Source organism: Abramis brama, assembly GCF_963993115.1.
Source record: "Abramis brama genome assembly, chromosome: 25".
In the NCBI taxonomy this organism is placed as follows: Eukaryota; Metazoa; Chordata; class Actinopteri; order Cypriniformes; family Leuciscidae; genus Abramis; species Abramis brama.
Window position 1 is genome coordinate 5,047,926 of NC_139987.1, and position 22,803 is coordinate 5,070,728.

At 39.2% G+C, this 22,803-nt stretch overlaps 1 protein-coding gene across 1 annotated transcript; it reads right to left on the reverse strand.

The window, feature by feature from the left end:
* Window positions 1-342: 342 nt before the first annotated feature.
* Window positions 343-20,288, reverse strand: mamdc2b (MAM domain containing 2b). Its single transcript, XM_084104057.1, has 14 exons — window positions 20,115-20,288; window positions 19,845-20,004; window positions 19,663-19,767; window positions 17,902-18,152; window positions 16,255-16,336; window positions 14,775-15,058; window positions 8,032-8,125; window positions 7,817-7,948; window positions 6,592-6,857; window positions 5,837-5,930; window positions 5,584-5,739; window positions 1,819-2,078; window positions 967-1,051; window positions 343-882 (listed from the first exon to the last, which is right to left on the reverse strand). The coding sequence occupies exons 2-14, from the start codon at window positions 19,873-19,875 to the stop codon at window positions 806-808; spliced, it is 1,917 nt and encodes a 638-aa protein (XP_083960183.1). The 5' UTR covers window positions 19,876-20,004; window positions 20,115-20,288; the 3' UTR covers window positions 343-805.
* Between the last annotated feature and the right edge of the window lie 2,515 nt (window positions 20,289-22,803).

Here is a 22,803-nt window from a genome sequence, read left to right on the forward strand (position 1 = left end):
AATGTTAAAATGTAGAAAGTTTTGTGTGATGAGTAGGTTAAGGGTCAGGGTTAGTGTAAGGGGACAGAATATACAGTTTGTACAGTATAAAAACCATTATGTCTATGGAGTGTCCCCATTTAGACAGCTAAGTAAAGTGTGTGTGTGAGTGTTTTCCCCCCTTAAATCCTTTATTTAATTCCAAATAATATATATAATACATAAAAATACATACAACAATATATATACATATATATAAAATACATAATGATGTATATTCGACTGTTTAGTTGTGCTAGTTTCATGTCTCTCACATCACTTTGCACTCTCTTTTTCTCATTATAAAATAAATCATATTAATATTTCATGTCACTTTATTTTTATTTATGTATTTCTGTAGATGTGTAATAGGCAAGATAATGCACAGTCAGTCGGCCATTATTACAAAAGAATATTTTAATCAGATATGGTATGGTACATATTACACCCTTATGTATAATGAAAAGCTAACATTTATTCACATCTTCAAATAGGAATCTCTTCAATTTTCAGTTTTAAATGACATTTAAAAAAGATTTGCATGCTGATGTCCTGAAGTACAAATTAAAACAAGCAAATAAGACATCTGTAAAAGGGATTCCTTTATTAGGTGACTAATATGGTTTCACTGTATTAAGACATATGATACAGACATGAGGAACTGCATAACAGGAATGAACTAATAGTTCATAAGTCAAATACACAAGAAAAGTTTGCAGGTGATCAGATATGGTCATAATGCAGCCGTCTCCTGTTTTCTCTCTTCAACATTCTTTCCTTTCTCTCTTTATTTAAAAGTCATTGACTGAATAACATTATTATCTCCAGAGAGGCTCAGATGGGGGGTATGGTCATCAGCATATTCTGTGTGGATAAAAGAATGAAAAGTATGAAAAGATGTTCATGGTAACATTAATAACATTTATTTGATGATCAACTTATGAATACCTCTGCATATTCCCCTTTCAAAAATAACATCATCGATTGCAATATCACTCCTTACTGATGCACCCCTGGTGGCTTCAAACACAATCTAAGTATGCAGACAAATAGACATAATATATTAATGAAAATTACATCGATTCAATGTTGACTAAACATTTTAAAAATAATTCTTTAAATGTAAAATAAAAAAATAAATAAAAAAAGATTCACCCAAAAATTCCTTCATAAATGACTCACCCTCATGTCGTTCCGAACCCGTAAGACATTCGTTCATCTTCAGAACACAAATGAAGATCTTTTTGATGAAATCTGAGAGCTTTCTGTCCCTCCATTGACACTTTGACGGTTCAAAAAGTTAATAAAGAGATTATAAATGAATCCATATGAATTGAGCTGTTTAGTCAAAATCATATAAAGTGATCGAGTCCCTTCAGAAAATTTGGACTAAACCATTCAATTCATATGGATTTTACGATCTCTATGAACTTTTTGAAGTGTCAATGTGTCAGTTGCATAGCTGTCAATGGAGGGACAGAAAGCTCTCAGATTTCATTAAAAACATCATTTGTGTTCTGAAGATGAACGAACGTCTTACGGGTTTGGAACGACATGAGGGTGAGTAATTACTGACAGAATTTTCATTTTTGGATGAACTAAGGTCACAGGTCACAACCAATTATTGTTGGGCTTACGCAGTTCTTGGTAAAATTAATAAATTATGGGGGTTCCTCTGAGTTCGGGCCAAATTCCGCGCTCAGATCCCTCCCCTCGGACAGCACGCCAAATACACATAACCTTTACTCTATTTAATCATATGCAAGTGTGAACTCGTGAATGCAGTTTAATGCAACTAACCTGGTGTTGTTGGTCATATTGGTAGTTTATTGATGCTCTGAGCCAGGAGATGCCCTGTTCTCCGTGGCTCGTCCACAATAATTTGTCCTCATTTTCTTGTCCTGTCTGGAGGTAAACGCTCAGCTGGCCAATCCCTGATCCATACATGTGGTAGTAGAACTGCAAGCACTGTGGTTCTCTAGAGCCGCGCAGAGAGCTGGAGAAGAGGCGCGCTTTGTGTCCGGGCAGCATCACTGATGCCTCGATGTGCAAATAATGACCTAAAGGCAGAGAAACGCACGTCTCAATCTCAGGTACAATAAGATTTAATTACCACAGAAAATAATTGTGTTGTGTCCCTCTGTTTGCATTATATAAATAAAAATAATGTTTACAATAATAGATGTCAATGGGCCAAGGTACTTGAATGTGCACTTGTAGTATATTTTTTTAAAACTGTACTTGCAGATAATACAGGTTTAAGGAAATAAAAGGCCACTTTAGTGTACCTGTCATGGTTGTTCTGCATGCAAACACAAGAAGATGAAGGTGAAAGGTTCAAACAGAATTTAATAATATCCACAGGGTAATTCCACAAGATGACAAGCAAGTACACACAACCACACACTGACGATACCTAGACGTGCATAGACAAGACCGGACCAAGGTGAACTGAAAACACAGGAGTTAAATACACAGACAAAAAGCTGATAACAGGTGACACAGCTGAACGTGATAGTAGATCAAATTAGTAACTAAGGTGACAAATAATGGCGGGAAATACTGCAAACTGAGTCCAAACAGGGTGATAATGTGACTTACAGAGAGTACACTTTCATGACCCTTTCTTAAAAAGTGCACTTTGTAATGAGTCTGTTAATCAATATTACATTTAAAATAAATATATATTTAAATTCACTACATTGCAAATGTGTAATTACAAATAAATTAAAAAATACATGGCCTAATCGTTTCATTAGAAATTATATTAAAGTAAATTTTGTTTACCAGAAAAGCAGTACACTTTAACCATGTTTCAAGACAATAGAATTCTGAAATTATATATAAAGATGTACTTAAAGGTGCTCTAAGCGATGTCATGCGTTTTTTAGGCCAAAACATTTTTTGTCACATACAGCAAACATCTCCTCACCATCCGCTAGCTGCCTGTCCCCTGAACACACTGTAAAAAAACGAGATCTCTGTAGACACCACAGGCTCCACAAACAGCAAGAAAAACAAACTGGGCTGACCCGCACCACGAAACATAACAAACTGTTCCAGCCAATAACCGACAAGAAGGATTTGGGGGTGGGGTTTGGGGGGTTAGTGAGCGGATGAGGAGGAGGGAGGGTCTAGCTAGCCTCCGTTTTGTTTGACAATACTTTAAACGTCAACAAGAAGTGACGTCACCCAACATCACTTAGAGCACCTTTAAGTCACCCTAAAGTTCAACTAATTGCATTTAATATAAATTTTAACTATAATACATTTTCATTTAATTGCAAATAACATGCAATTAAGTGTCCAAAAACATTACGTTCAGTTCACACTTAAGACTGTTCGCGGTTTCACAGGCGAGGCTTCAGCCTAGTCCCAGACTAAAATGCATGTTTGAGCTGTTTTAACTGAAAGCAACTTGCACTGACATATCTTAAAATATATCAGTGCCATTGGTTTGTCTCAAGATGCACACCAGTAATGTTTTTTTTTTCTAAGGCACATTTATAAAAGCTACTTAAATGTCCCAATTGAACTAAGGTCTATCCTGACTTGATCTAAGCCTTGTCTGTGAAATTGGGCCATAAAGTAATGGATGTTGAATGTAACTCTACACCCTTGCCTCATTTAGTATATACAGTGAGGAGAACAAGTATTTGATACACTGCCGGTTTTCCCACTTACAAAGCATGCAGAAGTCTGTAATTTTTATCATAGGTACTCTTCAACTGTGAGTGACGGAATCTAAAACAAAAACCCAGAAAATCACATTGTATGATTTTTAAATAATTAATTTGCATTTTATTGCATGACATAAGTATTTGATACATCAGAAAAGCAGAACTTAATATGTGGTACAGCAACCTCTGTTTGCAATTACAGAGATCATACGTAGTTCTTCTGTAGTTCTTGACCAGGTTTGCACACACTGCAGCAGGGATTTTGGCCCACTCCTCCACACAGATCTTCTCCAGATCCTTCAGGTTTCTGGGCTGTCGCTGGGCAATACGGACTTTCAGCTCCCTCCAAAGATTTTCTATTGGGTTCAGGTCTGGAGACTGGCTAACCCACTCCAAGACCTTGATATGCTTCTTACAGAGCCACTCCTTAGTTGCCCTGGCTGTGTGTTTCGGGTCGTTGTCATGCTGGAAGACCCAGCCACGACCCATCTTCAATGTTCTTACTGAGGGAAGGAGGTTGTTGGCCAAGATCTCGCGATACATGGCCCCATCCATCCTCCCCTCAATACGGTGCAGTCGTCCTGTCCCCTTTGTAGAAAAGCATCCCCAAAGAATGATGTTTCCACCTCCATGCTTCACGGTTAGGATGGTGTTCTTGGGGTTGTACTCATCCTTCTTCCTCCAAACACGGCGAGTGGAGTTTAGACCAAAAAGCTCTATTTTTGTCTCATCAGACCACATGACCTTCTCCCATTCTTCCTCTGGATCATCCAGATGGTCATTGGCAAACTTCAGACGGGCCTGGACATGCGCTGACTTGAGCAGGGGAACCTTGCGTGCGCTGCAGGATTTTAATCCATGATGGCGTAGTGTGTTACTAATGGTTTTCTTTGAGACTGTGGTCCCAGCTCTCTTCAGGTCATTGACCAGGTCCTGCCGTGTAGTTCTGGGCTGATCCCTCACCTTCCTCATGATCATTGATGCCCCACGAGGTGAGATCTTGCATGGTGCCCCAGACCGAGGAAGATTGACCGCCATCTTGAACTTCCATTTTCGAATAATTGCGCCAACAGTTGTTGCCTTCTCACCAAGCTGCTTGCCTATTGTTCTGTAGCCCATCCCAGCCTTGTGCAGGTCTACAATTTTATCCCTGATGTCCTTACACAGCTCTCTGGTCTTGGCCATTGTGGAGAGGTTGGAGTCTGTTTGATTGAGTGTGTGGACAGGTGTCTTTTATACAGGTAACGAGTTCAAACAGGTACAGTTAATACAGGTAATGAGTGGAGAACAGGAGGGCTTCTTAAAGAAAAACTAACAGGTCTGTGAGAGCCGGAATTCTTACTGGTTGGTAGGTGATCAAATACTTATGTCATGCAATAAAATGCAAATTAATTATTTAAAAATCATACAATGTGTTTTTCTGTATTTTTGTTTTAGATTCCGTCTCTCACAGTTGAAGAGTACCTATGATAAAATTACAGACCTCTACAGGAAAACCTGCAAAATCGGCAGTGTATCAAATACTCCCCACTGTACATGGTTCTTTGAATATGCAAATGAGCCCCGCCTCGAATATGCAAATTTTAAACTGTGTTTTTTAGACTGTCTTTGATTCACTGCAGTTTTAAGGAGAAAATAATCAGCAATGGTGTTGACTTATGAATTTGTATTTGTCTTAATGCATATTAAAAACACCATATAGACATAAAACAACATTAAAATCTTGATTTTCACCACAGGGGGACTTTAAGAACCAAAAAAAGTTCTTCTATGGCATCACTGCAGTGTGCAGTTCACATGTGAAAAGCCCTCTTTTGCAACCTTTATTTTTTCAAGTGCAAGTGATGAGTGTGGAAAGGGTTTTCAGGGCTGGTTTGAAGCTCACCCACTCCAGTGGTGTGGTCTCCTCTCGGCCCAGTGTAAGATGTTGGTGTGGGTCCTCTGGCCAGCATCCAGTCGCCTGAGTCTCCTTCCTTATCCTGAGTGTATCCACAGAGACCAGTCTCAAAGTCACAGTGAGACGGGACTGACAGAGAAGATGCTGAAACAAAAATATCAAGAAATCAACTGTAAGATTCACAATGATGATTCATGACTCCCATGCACAGTAGTTTTGTAAATAAATGAAGCTTTTTTACCTAACAGTGCGCAATCCCCAAGGGTGACCTCAATGTCATCGAGACCAACAGAACCACAACTCCAAACATTTTTGCATGTGCTGATGAAAACCACCTTCATCACCCAGATGTAGAAAAAACACAGAATTAAGATTAACAATAAAATAACAAATCCGAAAATAAATACAGTGTACATTTACAATTAAATACATAATATTTAAAAAGTATAAAGCAAAACTCATGGTGTGGGTCAGTGGACAGAATGAATGATCCTCTCAGACCGTTTTATTTTTCCAGATGTTATAAAGGTTTATTTCTCTAAATCTGGATCTTGCTGTAATAAAAGTCATGTGAGGCATAAACCAATGTCTTGCTAACAGATGCTAGAGCAGTGGGCCAAAAGTGTGTCTGAGAATCTGTCTGTCTCTTAAAGACCCTGTGAAATGTTCATTGAAATCAAGTACAGTTTTAAAAAATATACTTTTAAGATTTGAAGCACACTAAAAGTGCACATTCAATACAATTAAGTGCACTTCTTTTTCACAAGAGAAATCCATCAACCAATATGTGTATGTCATGACGCTTGCATGTCTCATGAACAATTGTGATGTTTGAATTGGTGGAAAAATAATTTTGACTGACTTTAGCACACAGTTTGTAGTCCATATCTGTTAGCTTTGCAGCTAGCGTTTACATGCTGATGATATATCTTTTTAAAATACATATAGCAAGTAGACAAGCAATAGCAAGAGAGGTGAACTAAAGATGTATCTTACCTGAGCATTCTTCTGACTTTGAATGGTCAGTTCAACTGCAATCCAAACATTTCTTATCTTCTCATTCTGGCTCCATATTTGCTCTTGTTTAGTACCGTCTCTGTAATACAGATACGCTGAGAGGACTTGATCTGTTCCACTAAGACCTCGCAGGGAGTAGAAGAACTTCAGGCAGTATTTCTGATTCCCTGGCATTAGCGGGCCAAACAAACGGCTGATGTATCCAGACTGTAAACTGGAGCGAGAGTTTGCCAGCAAAAAGGATCCTGTTCAGAAAGTACAACTATTTTAAGCCCTTTTCATGCTTTACAATGTCTTAATCATTAATGTATTTTATATACAGTGCAATGCATAAGTGAATACACCCATGCTAAAGTTGACTAAAAAGAGGAATAAAAAATCATATTTTGGAAATTGAACTTAATGCCTTCATTTAAAAAATTAGGAAAAATCCAACCTTTAAGGACACCAATTTTCTTTGTGAATGAATAATGTATCGTAAATAAATAAATGTTCTTCCTTAAAATACATGGTGCATAAGTGAGTACACCCCTATGTTAAATTCCCATAGAGGCAGGCAGATTTTTATTTTTAAGTATTTTAAAAAAAAATTTTTTAGGATACTATGCATCCTGATAAAGTTCCCTTGGCCTTTGGAATTAAAATAGCCCCACATCATCACATAGCCTTCACCATACCTAGAGATTGGCATGGGGTACTTTCCATAAGATCATCTCTCAATGCAAATCAAACTAGCTTTTAGGCTAACTGAAATAAAATCATGCCAATCTCTAGGTATGGTGAAGGCTATGTGATGATGTGGGGCTATTTTAATTCCAAAGGCCAAGGGAACTTTATCAGGATGCATAGTATCCTAAAAAAAAAAAAAAAAAAAATACTTAAAAAAAAAAATCTGCCTGCCTCTATGGGAATTTAACATAGGGGTGTACTCACTTATGCACCATGTATTTTAAGGAAGAACATTTATTTATTTACGATACATTATTCATTCACAAAGAAAATTGGTGTCCTTAAAGGTTGGATTTTTCCTAATTTTTTAAATGAAGGCATTGAGTTCAATTTCCAAAATATGATTTTTTATTCCTCTTTTTAGTCAACTTTAGCATGGGTGTATTCACTTATGCATTGCACTGTACACTGTCGTTTTATATATATATTACTGACCTCAGACCTTTGACTGGTAGTGTAGATTATAAACCTGTACCTGCTCCTGTCGTATGGTCTCCAGTGCTGTAGATGTTGGGCTTGACAGACATTCTCTTCCACAGTGTCTGGACATACTGACAATATCCTGACTCAAAGTCACAGTTTGCAATAGATGGATCAAATGTTGGCTCTGTGAAAACACATATTTTTAAGTGGTCATGTAGGAATTGGGTATTGGGGTATTGAACTGAGCTTCAAGGTGTTCAAACATACCTGTGCCTGCATGACAGAACTCTGGAGAGAAGGAAATGTCATCAAGAAGCACGTATCCTCCATGAGGACTGTTGAACGCCCCCTCAAACACCAACTGGAAAGATATACACACACATATAAAGACTAGGGCTGTCAATTGTACTGTAGTGTGATAAATTATTATGCTCAACAATTAAATCACGCTAAACTGAACATTTAAAAATATTTAAAGGATTTAAAATTAAATATAAAGTCTAATTACATTTAATTTCATGAAAAAACACTGAAAAAAAATGTAAGTCACCCTGTAGTCAATAATTGTATCCCTTAAAACTCATCTTTGATCACCAAAATGACATATTTCAAAGTTTTTTCCTGTGAAAAAAAATGCTTCATGCCTTACAATAGCTTGAATGTAACTCTACACCCTTTCCTCATTTCCATGAATCCATATAACTATGAATATGCTAATTAGCCTCCACTCACACCACCAGCTCAGAAATCCACTCTGCCACTTACTGAGGTAAATGCTGCACAATGGTATCACTCTTTACATAACGTCGGACACATAACGGTAATTAAGCCATCCTAGGTGTATATGACTTTCTTCTTTCAGACGAATACAATCTGAGATATATTAATAAATGTCCTGGCTCTTCCAAGCTTTATAATGGCAATGAATAACTGTTTCTGTTGAAGTCCATAAAAGTGCATCTGTCCATCATAAAAGTGCATCAATCCATCATAAAAGTGCATCTATCCATCATAAAAGCGTATCTATCCATCATAAAAGTGCATCTATCCATCATAAAAGTGCATCAATCCATCATAAAAGCGCATCTATCCATCATAAAAGTGCATCTGTCCATCATAAAAGCGCATCTATCCATCATAAAAGCACATCTATCCATCATAAATGCGCATCTATCCATCATAAAAGCACATCTATCCATCATAAAAGCGCATCTATCCATCATAAAAGTGCATCTATCCATCATAAAAGCGCATCTATTCATCATAAAACTGCATTTATCATCATAAAACTGCATCTGTCCTTCATAAATGCGCATCTATCCATCATAAAAGCACATCTATCCATCATAAAAGTGCATCTATCCATCATAAAAGCACATCTATCCATCATAAATGCACATCTATCCATCATAAAAGTGCTCCACAAGGCTCCGGGGGTTAATAAAGGCCTTCTGAAGCGAAGCGATACGTTTGTGTAAGAAAAATATCGTAAAATCAGATCAAAAGCACGCACATCCAAAGCAATATGTTGCTCAAATTGGGTGCTCGACAAGAAAATTAATAAAAAAGGGGAAAAAAAGTCGGCACACCATGGCTCCAAAAATGTGAAAATTTAATAATAGACTCACACACAGGTGGTAACATTTCGAGCGCGTAGGCTCTTCGTATAAGAAAAATATCCATGTTTAAAACTTTATAAAGTAAAATAACTAGCTTCCGGCCAAACGAACATACGGATTCGACTTATGCGAGTAATGCTGCTGATATTTACGCTACGCCATGACGCACTCGCTACTGCCGACGCCGTAAGTTGTGTAAGTTGCGCTGTAGGCGTAAGTAAACTGCGTACGTTCGTTTGGCCGGAAGCTAGAATTTTACTGTGTAACATGTTAAATAGGAATATTTTTCTAACACAAACTCATCGTTTTGCTTCAGAAGGCCTTTATTATGGAGTTTGTTTATGATGGATGGATGCGCTTTTTAGAGGTTCATACTGATGGTTGCAATAGGCTATATGCACACGGAGGTGATGACGTACTTCCGCTAAATTCTCAGCCAGCTAAGCCATTTCCGCTACGGCTGAGGTGATTGTTTACAAAGCGATAACGATAGAGATAGCGTAATGTCTAGTAAGAAATCATTTAAATTTCAGCGAACTAACAACAGTACAGCTGAGCATTGTTGTGTGCCTCTGTGTCAAGCCTCAAGCAAGTATAATACAGTACTTAGTTTTCACACATTTCCATCTGACGCGGAAATCAGACGAAAATGGCTTGTCGCTATCCGGAGGGACGATTTCACAGTTAGTCCCCATACCCGAGTATGTAGCCGGCATTTTAAAAAGGAGGACGTTCATGAGCCAGTGTCAGAGACAGGGAGACGGCTATTAATCAAGGGAGCTGTTCCAGCATTGTTTGAGTGGAACAATTACACCCTTCCTACTTCAAGACCGGGGGTATGGGAGAGGAGAGAGCGGGATGACGCTGCGTGCGAGGAGGCTGACATCCTCATGGACCACGACTATGCTTCGGCTCCAGATCCCGCAGTTGTCGATTTAGCCCTTGATGAAAACACGTCTCTCAGAGAGGAGAACCGCAAGCTGAGGGAACAGGTCGAGAAGCTGACAATGAATCAGCGCTTTGGGATTAATCGTTTTTCTGCCTCTGACAAGGACATACGTTTTTTCACAAGGTAAGATGTCCAGATTGTTCTGTAGTACCTTTGCAGCAACGGATATAGGTGTGTGTGTGTGTGTGTGTGTGTGAACAGATAAAGATCATACCAGGAGAGGGACAAACAGCAGCTGTGTTATCAAATGTTCACACATATTTTAATTTGTCACATTTTTACAATTAATTTCAGACTGCCTGGTTCATCTTCTACCAACTTACAGGCAAAAACTTAAAACTGCTAAGCCAGTAATAAGGACTGTAAAGAGATGGACCAACGACACAGAGCAGGTCTTACAAGCCTGTTTTGAATGCACTGACTGGAGTGTTTTTGAAGCTGCTGCCAGCGATCTGGACGAGCTCACAGAGACTGTAACATCATACATCAGTTTCTGTGAGGATTTATGCATCCCTACCAGGACTTACTTATCATTCAACAATGATAAACCATGGTTCACACCAAAACTCAGACAGCTTCGTCTGGTCAAAGAAGATGCCTACAGGAGTGGGGATAGGATCTTGTATAATCAGGCCAGGAACACATTGACAAAGGAGATTGAAGTGGCTAAGAAGAGCTATGACAAAAAGCTGGAAAACCAGTTTTCCTCCAACGACCCTGCATCAGTGTGGAAAGGCCTGAAAGACATTACCAACTACAAGACACCATCCCCCAGCACCGACAGCAACAAGCATCTTGCGAACGAGCTCAATGTCTTTTACTGTAGATTTGAGACCCCCGATCAGACACCCCACACCCGCCCTGACCATCTCTCTACACAGCCATCAACACCTCCAACCATCCCCCTCCCCTCCCCCCCTGCACTTCAGATCAGTGAGGATAATGTGCGTCAGATCTTCAGGAAACAGAAGAGAAGGAAAGCACCAGGCCCAGACGGTGTTTCACCAGCCTGTCTGAAAACCTGCGCTGACCAGCTGGCCTCTATCTTCTCACTGATCTTCAACAGATCACTGGAGCAGTGCAAAGTCCCTTTCTGCTTTAAACGCTCCACCATCATCCCTATCCCCAAGAAACCAAAGATCACAGGACTCAATGACTACAGACCTGTTGCCTTAACATCTGTGGCCATGAAGTCATTCGAAAGACTGGTGTTAGCATATCTGAAGGACATCACTGGACCCTTGCTGGACCCCCTGCAGTTTGCCTACAGAGCAAACCGGTCTGTGGATGATGCGGTCAATATGGGACTGCATTACACCCTACAACATCTGGACAAACCAGGGACCTATGCAAGGATTCTGTTCGTGGACTTTAGTTCTGCCTTCAACACCATCGTCCCATCACTGCTCCAGACCAAACTGACCCAGCTCTCTGTCCCTAGCTCCGTCTGTCAATGGATCACCAGCTTTCTGACAGACAGACAACAGTTAGTCAGAATGGGCAAAATCACGTCCGACAGCCGCATCATCAGCACCGGTGCTCCACAGGGATGTGTTCTCTCACCACTGCTCTTCTCCCTGTACACAAATGACTGCACCTCTAAAGACCCCTCTGTCAAGCTCCTGAAGTTTGCAGACGACACTACTGTTATCGGACTCATCCGGAACGGTGACGAGTCTGCGTACAGACAGGAGGTGGAGCAGCTGGCTCTTTGGTGCAGTTATAACAACCTGGAACTGAACACGCTCAAAACAGTGGAGATGATCGTGGACTTCAGGAGAAACCCCCCTGCACTCCCTTCACTCACCATCATGGACAGCACTGTGACTGCAGTAGAGTCATTCAGGTTCCTGGGCACCACCATCTCTCAGGATCTGAAGTGGGACACTCACATAGACTCTATTGTGAAGAAAGCCCAACAGAGACTGTACTTCCTGCGTCAGCTGAGGAAATTCAACCTGCCAGAGGAGCTGCTCGTACAGTTCTACTCAGCTGTCATCCAGTCCATCCTCTGCACTTCCATCACCGTCTGGTTCGGCTCTGCTACCAAAACCGACCTCCGTAGACTACAGCGGATAGTTCGGACTGCTGAGCGAATCACTGGCACTACCCTTCCCACACTTAAAGAACTGTACTCATCCAGAGTGAGTAAAAGGGCTCGCAAAATCACTCTGGACCCGTCACACCCAGCTCACTTTCTGTTTGAACTGTTACCGTCTGGTCGACGCTACAGAGCACCGAGCACAAAAACAACCAGACACAGGAAAAGTTTCTTTCCCCAGGCCATCTACCTCATGAACACTTAAATGTTCCCCTACTGTGGAACAAACATGTGCAATACTTCCCTCAGACATTTCATTATAGCACCTTATAACTTTATATATATTTATAATTTATAATTTTTTTTATTTTTATTTTTTTATTTATACCTATGTTACTTGTCACTTGTCTTGTCACTTTATATTGTATGTGTACTGGAAGCTACTGTCACCAAGACAAATTCCTTGTATGCGCAAGCATACTTGGCAATAAAGCTCTTTCTGATTCTGATTCTGATTCTGATTAATTTAATTTGTACATTTAAATTTAAGTTATGTTATACTATTTTATTATTTTGATGTCTTTGTAATTCTTTCTATGTAGGCTATTCCAAGCTTTGGCAATATTGCATTATGTAGGCTACAGTCATGCCAATAAAGTAATTTCAATTTAATTGAGAGAGAGAAAGGCTAATTGAGTTACATATTTGAAATGCTTCCTATTAGTGAAAGTGAAAGTGAAAGTGACGGCCAATACCCATACTTGGAATTTGACCTCTGCATTTAACCCATCCAAGTTAATGCACACACATTAGGAGCAGAGTAGTGAGTAGTTAACACACACACACACTGCAAACGTGGATACACACACCCAGAGCAGCGGGCAGCCTTTGTGTGGCGCCCGGGGAGCGATTAGGGGTTAGGTGCCTTGCTCAAGGGCACCTCAGTCATTTCCCACCGGTTCTGGAATCGAACCAGCAACCTTTGGGTTACCAGTCCAACTCCCTAACCACTAGGCCATGACTGCCATTAATCATAAAATATGATTAATTTCATAGCATACACTGATACAAGATTTAAATGCTAATATCTGACAGATGGAGTTATTGGATAGATGACCTACTGATGAGATTCTGGGCCTTAATAGAGCCTTCGCTGCCATCTATGGTCAGTGTGACTCAAGCACAGAGAGGCACCTTTACAGAGCCAAGTTCATGGACCATACAATACAGCTTAACAAAGATCATGGTTAATAGAAGTTGAGAGAAATGTAATGTACATTTTATTTCTTTTGAACAGACTCGTTCCCTGCAGCCCATTGATGAGATGTTCTTGTTTCTCAACTACCTTGCACTGGGCACAAAACAGCGTGACCTTGCTGACCGGTACGGAGTCCACCAGTCCACAGTCAGTCGGATCATCACAACGTGGAGCAACTTTCTGTACACTGTGCTAGGGTCTGTGAGGATCTGGATACCAGAGGAGAAAATAAGGGCACATCTGCCAGCTGATTTTAAGGACTATGCAGACACTACAGTGATCCTGGACTGCACGGAGCTGAGGTGCCAGTGCCCTTCATCACCTCTTCTTCAAAGTGAAATGTTCTCAGCATATAAGTCCCAATGTACTCTCAAAGGGCTGCTTGGAGTGGCTCCTCATGGGGCGGTCACATTTATCTCTCCACTGTACGCTGGTTCCATCAGTGACAAACAGATCATGCGGGAGTCTGGAATTCTCTCCCTTTTGAGACCTGGGATGGCCATCATGGTCGACCGAGGTTTCCTTGTTGATGACCTTGTGCCCTGCAAGATTTATAGGCCAGAATTTCTCTCTGGAAGATCCCAGATGTCTGCCTGAGATTTCCTTAATGTGTGTGTGCCCTCACTGATCTTAATATATGGGCAGTCAACATAGCTTGCTACATTGGGGCATTTAATTTCAACAAGGCCAAACACTGTCTGCCCCTTTGGATCATACACGATGCCATCAGGTGATGACCCCATCCAGGGTGCGTCAGGGTGGATAAGGAAGCCACAGGGATAGTGGTTAACCTCCCTTACTCTGCAGTACTCCTCTACTGCTGCAGGTTCCATGTCAATCTCAGAAGTCTTTTGGCAAGATTTTCAGCAGAGCTCTGTGCCCTGGTGTGACAGACCTCTCTAAATTTGGAGGAGGTGATGCGGGGCCGCCTTAGGTTACAGCTAACAGTTATTTGGCAGCTTATTCTGGCCTAGAAATCTTATCCAGGAAGAGACCGTTTGCCTGGTGTAAAACAGCCAGTCAGTTTTATTTTCATGTGCCTTGGTGGTGGTTGCATCTGAAATAGATTTTCCCACAATAATAGGAGTTTTTGATGTGCATGAACCGGCATGATGTGGTTTGTTTGTGTTGGTCAGTCCTTACCTCAATAGGATATGGAGCTTTCAGGTCCACTTGTACAGATATCCAGACCCTGGCTTCTGGACTCCAGTCCACATGCTTGTTTCCAGGTAGATCGGCTCTCCACAGCTCCTGATATTGTCCAGCCTGATCCCTGCTGAAGAGGGAGAACAGATGGTCCCCAGCGTGATCCTGCTGGTACTGGAAGCTCAAGCAGCCCGACATGGGCACTGTGGTCATCGGAGACACCAGCTCGGCCACCTCCTGGAAGCTTTTAGTGTCAGTGGAGTCCACATACATGTACTGACCTGAGCAGATCAATAAAAAGCCATGACTGACAGAGCCTCGGTATCAGGAAAATCCATATTTTACGGTAACAGGATGTCAGACGGTGTAACAGTCAGGAAGTGGGTCTTTCATGTATGACTGTCTGAAGTGTGTAGGCTAATAATGCCGTCAAACTGTACAAGATTATGCGATACAACGTTATCCATTAGGATACAAAATTTTGTATACATTCTTTGTTAAGATCATAAGATAAAACTTTTAAAGATAATTTTAGTGTGTATATTATACAATAAAAAATCTAATCACATTACACTATACACTTTTCTGTATAAGATTTTTTAAATTGTATAAATTTCGTATAGCATAAATATCATAGAATAAGTATTACATTAAATACCTATAAAATGGTATGTTTTTGGTATTATATGATATATTTGTTTTAAATTATACAGGTTAGAAATTATATGCTGAAAAGCTTTCATACAATTTTCGATTGTACATGATTATAAAAAATAATTGATTTTTATATTTTTCAAATCGTATAAGATTATATAACTTTTGATAAACTTTTTGATATGAAAAACTTTTTTGAATATATATATATATATATATATATATATTTGTATTGTGTAAAATTATACAACTTATAAAACATTTTTTTGTTGTAATTAATTGTATCATAGAATATAAATAAAATTAAATACAGATACAATTGCATAAGATTACTGTACATATTTGTTTTCATTATACAGGTATATTATTATATAAATCATAAACAATTTAAGATTTATACACAAGACAATTTATTTATTTTTAAATCGCAAACATTGTTTATGATTTGTATAATAATATAGATAATTTATATGAAAAGATTACAACAATAACTAGTTTTGAAGCCCTCTAGCTCTGCAAGCCTTTTAGGGCAATAATATTGGAGGAGCACAATGCTGACTAACATAAGAACTGAGCAACAGAAATCTGGGTCCATTTAAAAGATTTTCTTTTGCCTCAGGAATGTGCACACAGGCTTGTCCCGAATAACCATCAAAACATCGTTAAGAAAGAACAGAATCTTTTTTCCGTGATTAATAGTTCTTTTTATGTGGTTGGCCCTGATTTTGGCATTACATTGTTAATGTTATAAATAAGCAAAGTGAAAGGTTGCTGGGCTGAATCTAACATGCTGTTTAGTGGCCCAAGTTAAGAGAGCACTAACCTATACAGTATTTGTCAGAGATCTTTATCTCATAGATGGACACGCTGCTGCCTTCTTCTCCTAGATTGCCTTCAATGACGATCTACAAATGTGGAGCGAACTTGTCATTATTCTCACATGACAATAATACATACATCAGCAAATCTAGAGTAGGCCAGTTAATAAAAATATGTTCTTAGCATGTTTTGCTTATGTTCATATTAAGTTATGAAAACATTATTTCTGAATGTTCTTTGAACAGTCAAAACATCCCGTATTTTATTATTTTATTTTTTTCTTGGTTATGTGAACATTAAAGGTAGGGTAGGCAATTTTTTTATAGACACATTTTGTTATACTGGTTGAAACTCTCCTTACATCCTGATAGCAATCAATAAAAGAAGTGGCCTAAATATTAAAAATGTACATATACAGTATCTTCTGTGGAAGTCTCAGGACCAATAAATGTTCGTCCAATCATTGCATTCGGTCCGAATGAAAGGATGTCCTTCCTGCCTGTTAACATGTGCATTTGCATGCTTCCACACAGTCATCAGCGCGTTCAGTAAGGCTGTGCAGAGTTGTAGACAGACGTCAGTCACCGAGCGCCACAAACAAACAGTAGCCAACTTATACACTTCCTCCTGAACCAAAACAATGAGCTTATGCTGCGTTCACGCAAAGTCATAACTGCAATTACGAGATGGCAACCCTCAGACTCGGATTTATCTGTTTCTATGTCAATGCTATCAACGCCGAAATGAATGATGATGCTTTGCAGACTGTGCGTTCATGTGTTTAGAAGGAGGTGTGGCTTTGGAAACGTTTGGATCTTATGCTTTCAAAGCTAGCTTGCTATTGCGGGAGCATGTCTATGTTCCCACAGCCCTATGTTCCCACAGCCCTAACCCTAACATACCTAAACCTACCCCTCACAGGAGGGAGACTTGTCTGGGATGTAATTGGGCTATCCCTGTACCAGCACAAGCACTAAAATTTACCCTTCATAGGGGACTAGGGCTTAATTAGTTAACATACCTAAACCTACCCCTCACAGGAGGGAGACTTGTCTGGGATGTTATTGGGCTATCCCTGTACCAGCACAAGCACTAAAACCTACCCTTCATAGGGGACATAGTTAAATGAGAGAACATAGGACTGTGGGAACATAGGGCTGTGGGAACATATGGTTGTGGGAACATAGGGGCTGTGGGAACATAGGGCCTAATTTTCAAAATTTTCAGTAAAAAAAAAATTCTTAGAAATGTGGGAACATAGGGCCGTGGGAACATAGGGCTGTGGGAACATAGGACTGACCCAGCTATGGGAAGCTTTTCTGAAATCGCCTACCCTACCTTTAAGGAAACATTCCATTTGATCATTTTGCAAACATAATGGGAATGTTACTTTTGAATGTTCTCTATAAACATTGTAAAACCAGTAGAAACGTTTAAAAAATGTTAGATGAACATCCAACTAAAATTTTTCAGAAAAAACGTTCCATGAACCATGTATAAATCTTTGTGCTATCATTATGAGAACATTATTAAAGACCAGATAACTTTGAACAGACATTCTATTAACGTTACTAGAAGAATGTTCGTTCATAACCTTGCCAGAACGTTAGCTGAGACCTTCCTCTGTTAGCTAGGTATCAACAGCTCTCACCTTAAATGTTTCGGTAGAGTTCTGAAGGTCAATGCTGGCGATGAGCCAGCTGTCAGACGGGGTTTGGGTCGTCCACAGCACCTGATCGAAACTCTCTCCGTCTGTGCGCTTCTGCACCTGCAGGGAAGCGCCAGCTGTGACCTGATACACCATCCTGAAGCAGCTCCAGTCCTGTTGATCCACATCTGGACCCAAAAGAACCGCCTTCCCCTGGTCCTCCTGGACGCGTTCCTCAACTGTGATGAAGTGTCCTGAGTAAAGCGGAAGGAAAACAACATTCATGGCAAGAGTTTGTGTGTGTACAGCTGAGAAAGCAAAAAAAAAATTTTTAGCAGTGACAGACCACTTAACAACCAAACCATTGTTTAATGACTGAAATGCTAAAATACACATACAGTAAGTGTCACATGTCAGCATGGGCTTCTATTTTCTCCACATTTGTATTCTAGCCTTACATTTCTTCTTAATTTCCTCTGCTTAAATCAAAAGCAAATGATCCAGTGGACGTGTGGAAATGCGATTCATGCCACGTTTAAACACAATTGCCCAATCCAATAATGTGCTACTTCACCATCTCCAGAAGCCGTAAACATTGAGCCATTGCATCCAGATGTGTGCCTCACTAAACACGATTTCTTCACTTTTTCTGGGCTTTCAATGCATGAAGTTCACATTTTTTAACTTTGAAAACAATGTAAAAATCTATTTGGAATAAACCATGTGAAACATTGCTTTTCACAAGCCTAAAAGTGTCTTAAAGGGTTAGTTCACCCAAACAAAAATACAATTCTGTGTGTGTGTGTGTGTGTGTGTGTGTGTGTGTCTTGGATAAGAGAAAAGGAGAATTTTTGAAGAATTTCTACACTCTTTTCCACACAACACCAGTTCATATAAAATGTATTAACATTTTAAAATGATTTGACCATAACTGCTTCACTGCCTATTTAGTTTTTCTATAGTAAAATAATAATGATAATGCTAAACTATACTCAATAACATTTTGTTTTCAAGATTCCTCTTCTTCTGCATTATGATATCAGGACAGATGCACCGCTTTTTTTTTTTTTACTTTATGCCCTAAAATGATCAAAGTGAACATCAATTCAGAAATTAAAAAACATGTTCATCACAGAAGAGGCTTATTAAAGAAATCGTATGTTTAAAATGTAATTTTTACTGTATTTTTCATAGATTAATAGACCCGCTAATATATATATATATATATCATCATGCCATTGACTAATAAACAGAATAATCAGATATGTGACCCTGGACCTCAGTCACATGTCACATGGGTATATGTGGCAACAGCCAATAATACATTGTATGGGTCAAAATTCTCAATTTTTCTTTTATGCCAAAAATCATTAGGATATTAAGTAAAGATCATGTTCCATGAAGATAATTTGTACATTTCCTACCGTAAATATATACAAATTTATTTTTGTGAGTGAATGCAGCACAATTACGAACATAAATGGACCACTTTAAAGGTGATTTTCTCAATGTTTTGATTTTTTGGCACCCTCAGACTCCAGATGTTCAAATAGTTGTACCCCGGCCAATATTGTCCTATCTTAACAAACCATATCAATGGAAGCTTATTCATTCAGCTTTCATATGATGTATAAATCTCTAAATTGTGACCCATGTGACTGGTTTTGTGGTCCAGGGTCACATATCATCCACTCATGTAATGGTGAACTTGGCATCAAATGATTAAAAAATGCACTGCGATCATGTTCATCTGCTGAAACTCACCGGACGAGTCGAGAGTCCAGCTGAGGAAGCCTGGGTCGGACATATAGTCACATATGCTCTCCTGAAAGCTACAGGAGCCTGGCAAAAGCTCTGCTTTAGCTGTCACTGAGAGAAAAGAGCACAAACACACCCTTATGCACATACAATGATGGACATGACAACCAATCAAACCAAGTCCTCACCAATCAAGCTCAGAATGTAGAAAGAAAGCATCTTCTCTCCTGCTTTCTCCGGTTTGTCCTGCAAAGATGAAATAAGACCCGCTTCGAGACTTCACTCTCTCATCCTGTCCTTCTTTCCAGCGTTTAACCGACGCTCAGATGTGTTCCTTCTGTCTGGCTGCTGCAGGAGAAGAAAAAGGGAGGGAAGAAGGGAGAGGGGTTCAGTAATGTTGACCAGATTCAGAGGTTCCCTTACCTCAGACCTGCTGACCGCTTCCCTTCCAAACACACCTTCATATTAGATCAGATCTGATCCATATGGACCTTTGTTTTCTTTCTTGAATGTGTGACATCTTGAAATCAGACAGTCTCTTGTAAAGTATTTCCACTTTGGTACTGTGCCATCTGGAGCACCACAACATCTCCCTCTTCTCCTGTTATTCAGGCAAGAATCCAGTAAGAACTGTGCTCTAGTTATGAAACATTTGTTGATATGAGCACATCTGTCACCATGAAATCACAATGTTTATGTAATATTGCTGTATTTATTATAAATTGTTTATCCATTACTTTTTTAATTCATGTGCCTCATAATCTTTAATCAAAATAACTTCCTCTTTCAGCAACATCTCTCCTCTTCTCTGATGATGTGTTCACTGGCGAGAGGGCGGAGCAACCTGTCACTCACATGAGATCCACCAATAGCAAACCACAACCATCCAATCACTTCCCCACGGACAACATCAGTTCCAATTTGTTCTTGTTCCAGAAGCCGTTTCACTCGGATATACTTACGTGACAATAGGGAAGAAAAGACTATCACAACTTCTGTTCCGTGATCTTATGAGACATTATTATACACTCTGTCCGCTTGACACCAAATGAAAAAGCCTATTTTAATATATCAAGTCACTTTTCTGGTTGCCTTTATTTCCAATGGACACTTTTTACAGACTCTAAAGATGCGTTTTTCATATTTTCCTTTTTTTATTTTATTAATATACATTTATAAATCTATATTTTGTGTTGTATTTCCTTGGCAGTAAATTACAAAAAAAACAAAAAACAAAAAGCTGCTACAAGGGTGTTTTTAATACTGCTGAGGGAGTGATGGCAAATCTGACATCTTTCTCTCCTCTGACTGCCGTTATCAATCTCTCTATTTCTCCTCTTTTGGAATGATGTGGAAATGCTATGGGTTTTTTTTCTTTTTCTATTGGAGCAAATGGGAATACAAAAATGATATTTGCTTTTTTCTCCAATTCACCACTATAGAAGATTACCCAACAATGATGACTTCTGCTTCCGAGAGGCCCGGACATGTGAAAAGGGTCTATGGCTCTGATCTGTATAATGTATAATTCTCTATATAGATCAGTGGTCCATAGTATTTTTTTTTTCATCCTTTTTCTATTCTAGCTCTTCTGTCATCATTTCAGTTTCCATGGTAACGCAGCCTTCTCTGATTGGTGGATAATGGGTAGTGTAGTTCTTGACCAGGAATTTGGCTATTAAACACAATTTAAAAAAACATTTAGTTTTTTATCAGACTGACAAATTATGCAGAAAATCAGAGATCACTGTACAGCGCAAGACAGAGTTTGGAATAATCATGAAGATGTGTTTCATTTAAAGGAGCTGTATGTAAGAAATGTATTTCAATTAATCATAAAATGGCCCTGATATGTCACTAGACATTAAGAAATCATGTTCATTTCAAATACTTATATCACTGACAACAGTAGTCCGGCCAGGATATTGTCATTTGAAAGTGATAGTTGCAGCCCTCAACTGATGTTGATGTTGTCATCTTGTGTTTTGGCCTGATGCCCCACCCTCCACCTATCTACCAATCACGAAGTCAGTAGTGTTTCAGCATCCGGGTTGCCAGCTCTGCTCTAGTTAGCACAGCTGCAGCTACAAACGTTCCTGCTGGATCCTGCAGCCTATCTGGCAACCTCGAGTCAGGGGGGAGGGGGAGGGGATACACCGCTCTACAGTAATTCGAAAGTGATTGCAGTACCAGTTTTGGCCACAATCTTACATACGGCTCCTTTAAAGTAGGCATGAAACTGAAGTTGTGGTAGTCTTTTCTTCCCTATTGTGACATATATCTGAGTGAAACGGCTTCTGGAACAAGAACCAGTGAAGGGCGGTGCTTGATTTTGTCCGTGGGAATTGATCGGAAGGTTGTGGTTTGCTATTGGTGGATCTAATTTGAGTGACAGGTTGCTCCGCCCTCTCGCCAGTGAACACATCATCAGAGAAGAGATGCTGCAGGAGGGAGGGGATTATGAGGGCACATGAAAATTGTGGACTGAAAATTAATTTATAATAAACACTGCAATATTCCATGAAAACAAGAATTGTCCATTTTAATTTCATGGTGACTTTACAATTTATCTATACATATTTTACTAGATATTTTTAACTCTCTTTTCTTCAACAAGGCAGGAACATTATGAAAGCAGGGAACGGATTAAGGGAAAGATTCTTTTGGAAAAGCTTTCATATGTGATGAAGCATACAACTAACATTTTACAATATGGGGTTTATTTATAACATGCAATTTTGGGGTTGTTGTGATATCACTGAATTATTAAAATTGAAATTTTCTTTTTTTATTGAAATATAAATAATTATTGAGTTATGTCTGAATTTTTTTTTTTTTACGTTTTAAAAAATGACATTGTACACTTAATCCGTGTTATTAAGTTATTTTTTCCTAATGTTATGTTTTTAAATTCTGTGCAATTTCATTTCACAAAAATGTTTATGTTTTTAAGATCTGTAAGAACTGAACTTGGAACAATGTTCTTCATTCCACACACTCTTTTACAATTAGAGGGTGAAGTCACACCGTTGTGTGTTACGGGTCAAACCATAAATAATTAGAGGCTGAAGTCACACAACGTGGTCCACGAACACAGTTTGGAAACATGATACAAATGTGTAATGCCGGCAGAATGTGACAGAGCCA

Excerpts from the sequence above, each read along its gene's own strand:
- mamdc2b (XM_084104057.1), bottom strand. The coding sequence starts at position 19,875 with ATGCTTTCTTTCTACATTCTGAGCTTGATTG. Across the intron at positions 18,153-19,662 it reads CTGGACTCTCGACTCGTCCG|GACACTTCATCACAGTTGAG; the intron begins GTGAGTTTCAGC and ends CGCTTTACTCAG. Across the intron at positions 1,052-1,818 it reads AATATGACCAACAACACCAG|ATTGTGTTTGAAGCCACCAG; the intron begins GTTAGTTGCATT and ends CTGCATACTTAG.